Source organism: Lipotes vexillifer, unplaced genomic scaffold, assembly GCF_000442215.2.
Source record: "Lipotes vexillifer unplaced genomic scaffold, Lipotes_vexillifer_v1.1 scaffold778, whole genome shotgun sequence".
Classification (NCBI taxonomy): domain Eukaryota; kingdom Metazoa; phylum Chordata; class Mammalia; order Artiodactyla; family Lipotidae; genus Lipotes; species Lipotes vexillifer.
In genome coordinates this window covers 1,600,895-1,608,293 of record NW_006774127.1, presented here as the reverse complement: position 1 = coordinate 1,608,293, position 7,399 = coordinate 1,600,895, and the positions used below count along the sequence as shown (strand labels likewise).

Below are 7,399 nucleotides of genomic sequence, written 5' to 3'. Positions count from 1 at the left end.
CATTTTACATTTATTTTCTCCCTACTCTAGAGGCGGCACTGGACACTGAGTCTCAGGGTGAAGCACACTCATTCTTTCTGGGATCACATTTAGAAATGAAGACCCTTGACAGCAAGCCACTGACATGCCCTTTTACTTTCCCTGGATTTAATGAAAGTGCCCAAACTGTCAGCACCTTGGGAGCCATAATACATTCCAGGGAGGGACATTCAACTCTGCTCCTCCAGAAGCTTCAAAGCCCCCTTACATAGGTCCCAGCGCCACGATATGGTAAGGTGTTCTTCTGAAAATTAAACCAGGTTTGGAGCAGACAAGCCGCTCTTGAATTCCCCACGTTATTCTGACAGCCCTAAATCAGTTTCAAGCCGAGACAACAAAGCAACTCTCAGAAGGGCAGGGCCTGCGTCCAGCTGACACAGCACTCACTTTCTAAAAACACGACCTTTCAACCCTGTCCAAAAATTACACTGGGGAGCCAAATGATTCTGACTTTTATTATTAGGTCAGGACAGAGAAATCCAGGAAGAAGTAGCAGCATAAGGGTCCTGCTACCTGATCCAGCTTCCACGGGTCCCCAGGCAAGACGGACGCTTGTGCAGGAGTCGGATGATGACTCAATCCCTGGCCGACTCAGAACAGCACCTGGGGCCTGAAGTGCATCTGCTTGGTGGCGTTGTTCTTCATCCCCATCTTCAGCATCCATTTGGACTTCATCCTTTGGACATACTGCATGTCCCGCTGGCGCACAAGGGCTGCTCCTGGGGTTGGAAAGGGGTTAAGAAATGAGGCAAAGGTCGGTGACCTGTGATCAGAGAAGACCCAACTTGGCAGAGAATCAAAGCTAGTTTCGGGTAAGTGGGTTCTTATATTTAAACAAGAGTTATTATCTGGGGTCTCTATCCAATGGGCCTTGTGGAGTTTATTGCATACCAGAACTTCTCTCTATATACATTCTTCTGGGATGAGCCTCTTTAGTTTTCATCATCTGAAAAGGTCTATAAGCCCAAAAGGTGAAGCCCCATTGACCAAAAGGGACAGAGAAAGGCAGACTATAAACCAAGTCAGAGGGACTTCCCTGGTGGCGCAGTGGTTAAGAATCCGCCTGCCGGGCTTCCCTGGTGGCGCAGTGGTTGGGAGTCCGCCTGCCGATGGAGGGGACACGGGTTTGTGCCCAGATCCGGGAAGATCCCACATGCCGCGGAGCAGCTGGGCCCGTGAGCCATGGCCGCTGAGCCTGCACGTCCGGAGCCTGTGCTCCACAACGGGAGAGGCCACAACAGTGAGAGGCCCGCGTCCTCCCATATCTCTTTACTCTCCCTCTGAATATCCCACCATGGACTAAATCCTCCAAATTATGGGAGACTTACCCATTAGTTCTAAGTTCCAAGCTCAGATTTTCACAGCTTTGTCAATCTTAATGCGTCCTCATCTTTTCCTCCCAGTCATATGGGAAGGGGTCTAAATGATTGGACTCTGGTTCCAAATTTGAGTCCCAGTAATTGTGGTCATCAGCTGAAGTACCATGTCTGACCCAGCTTAGGATTCTAGAACCCTTGTGTTTCAGGAGAGGGTAGACATGGAACTAGAACCAACGACCCCAGTTGGAACCACAATTAGTATTGGAAATACAATTTCTTCTCCACACTAATTGAAAGTTCTCTCTAATTGAAAGCAGCCAAGGAGGAAGTGCTCTTTTCTGAAGATGGGGACATGGCAAGTCAAAATATTGCTTATCTCCTATGATCCTCTGAATATGATATGTTGTTGGCCATCTCCACTTCCCTGCTTCTGTGAGACCAGAGCAGTTCTCCTGGTTATTCTCCTCTCTCTCCAGTGTTCTTTCTGGGTAACTTTTCCTGTATTGTTTCCCTCTAAATTTAGGCATTCCTTTGCATTCTATTCTTGTGCCAGTTCTCTTCCCTTCTAAATACGTCTCTCTTGGTATCTTTTTTTATTTCTGTAGCTAAGCAATCCTCCTTATTTAGATGACCCCCAAATATATATATCTCTATTTTTTTCTACTGAATCTCGTAGACTCATATTTGGACTGTACCCTTAATAGTTCAATTGGATATACTCAAAATCAAATTTATTATCTTCCCACTTTTTTACATTTATCTTTTGTTTTGCTTGGGATAACAGGCAGTACTAGAAAATTGCTAAGAAGTTTGAAATTTTGATTCATATTGTCAGAGGCAGGAACATGAGGAGGCAGCAATTACTACTATATGGAGGTTATTAGAATTTGAGGAAGTGAAGAAAAAAAGGCTAAAAGCTTTGGTCCAGAGCTGAAATTTTATAGCATTTAATCAAGGTAATGAAACACAAAACTCAAGAAAATATTGTAATTAATTCTCTTCTCTGTCTGGGTTTAGGTTTTTCAGGGTGCCTTTGTATGTGCCCTCTTATACCTTATAGCATCTTAAGGCACCACATAACACCTAATTCACAGCATTCATATTGTCCTGGTCATCATGGATCAAAGTGTCCTCCCTCCCACTCACCTTCCCCATAGAATTAGCTGTCAGGTTCCTTCAGTTTTAACTCTCTAATACCTAGTTCCCTTTTTTCTTTAAAAAAAATACTTTTGTTAAAATTCCCTAAGTTCAGGCCCTTTTTTTTCCTCCTAAACTGCTCCTGAACTGGGCTCTTTTTTCTAGTCTCTTCTTGCTTCAATACAACCAGCATACTGATGCCAGAACAATCTGTTTAAAGTGCAGCCCTAATCATGCCACTTCTATTGATTAGAGAGCAGGAACTGGAGTAGAAAGGTAAAGGGAGGTGTCAAGTTGATGGATGATCAGATGTAGACTTTTTGAAATTCAATCTTTGGAGATACAAAGAGCTCAAGTCAAATATACTTATTATTGAGAATCTGGGGTTGATGTGTGTGTACCAGGGCACGAACCCGTGTCCCCTCCATCGGCAGGCGGACTCTCAACCACTGCGCCACCTGGGAAGCCCGAACCGTAACTTTAAAAGATGACTAAGATGAATTCTCTCTCCAGGTTTTACTTACTGAGAAGGATCTGATACAACCATGCCAGTCAATCACGCTTTCAGAAATGAACTCTTTGGACTATCTGCTCTTTTATAGGACAAGTGTGCTGACCCCTGGATCTCAGCTTCACAGTAGGTGAAAGTGAAGGGGGCGGGCTTCAGTGAAGACACACTCCGGGCTCCATCAGAACCCTGGCTCTCGAAAAGTTCTCCTGGGCCACCGGCATGAGATCACCTGAGAGCTTACTAAACCCAGGCTATACTTTCACAAGAATATTAACTAGAACATAAGCAGTCAAATACGTTCCCAGACAGACATCAACACACAGAAATTTAACAACAGCATACATACAAGGCACGGAACAGCTATTTCCACTGAAAATGAATTAAGGAAATACAGCCAGGTAGAACCATGTGTACGGCTGCTATGGAAGCTTTACACTTATATATATAAAATCATTTTTTTCAGAATATTTTGTGCAGAAAGACCATGAGCAGAATACTGTTAACTATTGTAGATGGCTATATTCGCTTTTAGGACCTAGATTTTTAACTTGCAAGAAAAAATTCTGTCAGGTTATTTCGTTTCAAGTCCCTATACCTGGCAAGTTACTTGGGAAACAGTTTGCTCTCTATGCAGATATGGAAAAGTGGTTACTTCCAGTTGACTGGTGATCAGACGCAAGAGGTGACAAAAAGAAACTTTCAATTCAAAGATGATGTGGCCTTTGGATACTAATATGGATGAAAAGATGCTTCCCAGGACCTGACTGTTCTGGCAGCAGAAGAGTTAATAAAGCTCCTAAACCACAAGAAATAAGTGAGATACAGCGGATGGAGAAGGACTCACTCTTAAATGGAGGCTCTGGCAGGAAAGCCCAGCACTGCTGATTATGACTTTCCATTTATAATGTAGGCAGGATGCTCTGAGTTTGCAATGATGATTTCCTCAAAATCATTAAATGATAATGCTGCTGGTCATTAGTACTTAATAAATCGATTTATTTACATTTGTAAGCAGCATTTAGAAATACGTTATTATTGAAGGTTGGCTTTTAAAACATGCTTGAAAAGGTTTCATTAATCAACGCCAAGGTTTCCGACACCTGACAGGAGAACTCTAAACATTCAGTGTTTAAAGTTACTCCTGTCCTGTGGCAATGACAGTGAACACCTAACATTAAGCACCAAGTACAATGTGCTGAGAACAGCTCCACTGGAAGGCCCTCAATCAAGGAAAATTCGTTATAGAACACGGTGTGCCTGTCCATAAATAACACATGGGTAATGTCTGAGTTATGATGAAGCCACAACCTGTCCATCTATCTTTCTCCACAGTAAGAACTGCTTACAAGACTGTCACTCCTAACCTAAAACATGATACAAGTGAACTTCTTTACAAAACAGAAACAGACTCACGGACATAGAGAACAAACTTACGGTTCTCAAAGGGGAAAGGAAGGAGGTGGGGAAGGGAGAAATTAGGAGTCTGGGACTAGCAGATAAACAAACTACTGTATATAAAATAGGTAAACAACAAGGTCCTACTGTATAGCACAGGGAACTATATTCAGTATACTGTAATAAACCATAACGGAAAAGAATACAAAAAAGAATATATATATATATATATATATACACACATATGTAAAGCTGAATCACTTTGCTGCACAGCAGAAATGAATACAACCTTGTAAATTAGCTATACTTGAATAAAACAAGTTTTAAAAAAATAAAATAAAATTATTAATATTAAATTGTTTTAAATGAAGCTTATTCCACTGGATAATAATGATGGTTATCTGATGATTCAAGGAGCTTAAAAGATTTTTTTTTAACTCCAAATATTTAATAAATATATATAAAAAAGAGAATCACTTGCTGTCCACCAGAAACTAACACAAAACTGTAAATCAACTGTACTTCAGTTAAAAAAAAAGACTGAGGGCTTCCCTGGTGGCGCAGTGGTTAAGAATCCGCCTACCAATGCAGGGGACACGGGTTCGAGCCGTGGTCAGGGAAGATCCCACGTGCCGCGGAGCAACTAGGCCTGTGTGCCAAAACTACTGAGCCCACGCGCCACAACTACTGAAGCCTGTGCACCTAGACCCCGTGCTGCGCAACAAGAGAAGCCACCGCAGTGAGAAGCACGTGCACCGCAATGAAGGGTAGCCCCTGCTCGCCTCAACTAGAGAAAGCCCGCGCACAGCAACGAAGACCCAACACAGCCAAAAATAAATAAATAAACAAACAAACGAATAAATAAATGTATTTTTAAAATTTCCACTCCTACTTAACAAATAGCCTAACACTGGGTGACATTAGACAGTGAAAAAGAAAATATCTCTAACTGTAAGTTTCCTAAGAAGATTGATCACGTGCCTTTCGTGGATCCAGCAACAGATTCATCTGGCTAGTCAGCAACTAACTGGATGTGTTTTCACACCAACTTGCTCCACAGGAACTGAAGAGCAAAGAGGGAAGGAACTGAGCCAGACCACAGTCTTCAAAATAAATGCTCATAGCGCCCTCTACCGGATGCTCTATGTCACTGCCTCTGGGATCATCTACTTGACCTGAAGCAACTAGATTTAAGGAATCACGACTACCCGCTGCTTTCAAAACCAGTTTAAAGCAGACTCTGCTAAGTGTAGTTGATTAAGTATCACTAGGCTCTCCACATTAGAATCCTTCTCAAGTCAGCTTCACGCTAACATCCATCCACACTGACCCAGTCATATAACTGAGCATAATCAAGGAAGTTTCTGAACGGTAAATTTGTTCAAAGACATAACCAGGTGACTGAATATACTGTTGTAATATCACTACTCATGTATACAGTGTTTATTCAGAGATTTCCTATTTTTTTGGTTCATTACAAAATCCCCAGGTCAGCACTGAGACACGGGGGCAAACCAATGGACGCAAAACTGTCATGTCTCATTATAACCAAGACTGACTAGAGCATGACTGGTTTTTAAAATGAGATGGTAAAAGTGTATGTAACTGTATAGCTGGAAGAAATTTCCAAATATTGGGACCTTCTGATTCACTAAGAGTGCTATGTTCTGCTGCTATTTAAACGAATTCTATTACCAGGTCTCAGCAGCCGGTCATCTGTGAAGAAGACCCAGGAAGGCAGCGAATGCTGTACATTTAGATTTTCCCATTCTTGGCTCTTAACCTCGTCCAGGTCACAGATGCTTTTCAGAAACTACAGCCTTTCCCCAGAAAAAGTGCACTTACCCACACAGTCAAAAAAAATCTCTGTGGAGGAATTCCCTCACGGTCCAGTGGTTAGGACTCCGCGCTTTCACTGCCTAGGGTGCGGGTTCGATCCCTGGTCGGGGAACTAAGATCCCGCAAGCCACGCAGCGTGGCCAAAAAATAAGTTAATTAATTAAAAAGCAAATGAATAAATAAAAAAATTTAAAAATCTGTGTGGCCACACAGGTGACTTTATGATGTAACAGCGTTTCCCCAGGAAAATGCACACACTCAGAAAAAAGTGCGCAGCGAGGGACGAACGCTGAGGTAAGGCAGCACCTGGCAGCTGGTCTGGCCTCTCCAGAGTCTCACAGTACAATATCGCCCAGTACTCCAAGACCAAGCAGCTTACTCACTACTTCCCAGTCTCCCTTAAGAGCTGCCCTGAGGTCATCATCCAGTACTTTAAAACAGCATCACTTGGTACGTGGACAAGTAGCTGTAGGCAAGGAAATTCATGCTTTAAAAACCCAAGAAATTGGACCTTCAAGTTAATCTCATGGCACTTTCTTCTTTGACTATATGACGAACAGGCAGAGTGATCTGCCGCCCGGGACTGCAGGCAAATACGCTTCTCAGCCCCCAAGGCAACATCGCACGCAGCCCAGAGTGGCCCCCTCTGCTCTGCTTTTCCTGCACTGTGGCAGGCCCGGGGAAGCCACCTTGCTTCCCTTTTAAAAGTTGCCTCCAGGGCTTCCCTGGTGGCGCAGTGGTTGGGAGTCCGCCTGCCGATGCAGGGGACACGGGTTCGTGCCCCGGTCTGGGAAGATCCCACATGCCGCGGAGCGGCTGGGCCCGTGAGCCATGGCCACTGAGCCTGCGCATCCGGAGCCTGTGCTCCACAACGCGAGAGGCCTTAACAGTGAGAGGCCCACGTACCGCAAATAAATAAATAAATAAATAAAAGTCACCTCCAACCTGCCAGTCACTCAGTCAACAGACATTTACGTGGCTCCTGTGTGTCTGAGGCACTGCGCGGAGATGGAAGACGCCAGCTTTGTCCTCACAGAAACGGGGCAGAAGGCAAGCCAGCCCACAGGCACAGAGGAGCTAGAGCCACATCATGACAGCTGGGCAGGGGGCCCAACGTGAGCCCTGCAGGGCAAGGATGAGGAGGCGGGGGGGGGGGGGG

The 7,399-nt window shown here is 44.1% G+C and overlaps 1 protein-coding gene across 1 annotated transcript in view; it reads right to left on the bottom strand.

Moving 5' to 3' along the window:
• Positions 1 to 630: 630 nt before the first annotated feature.
• The window catches only part of ZNF622 (zinc finger protein 622), a 15,025-nt gene continuing 8,256 nt past the window's right edge, over positions 631 to 7,399 (bottom strand). The window contains exons 5-6 of the mRNA XM_007448890.1: positions 3,113 to 3,212; positions 631 to 802 (exon numbers count right to left, since the gene is read on the bottom strand). Of these exons, the coding sequence (XP_007448952.1) occupies positions 631 to 802; positions 3,113 to 3,212 (272 nt within the window). The remainder of the gene's footprint in view (positions 803 to 3,112; positions 3,213 to 7,399) is intronic.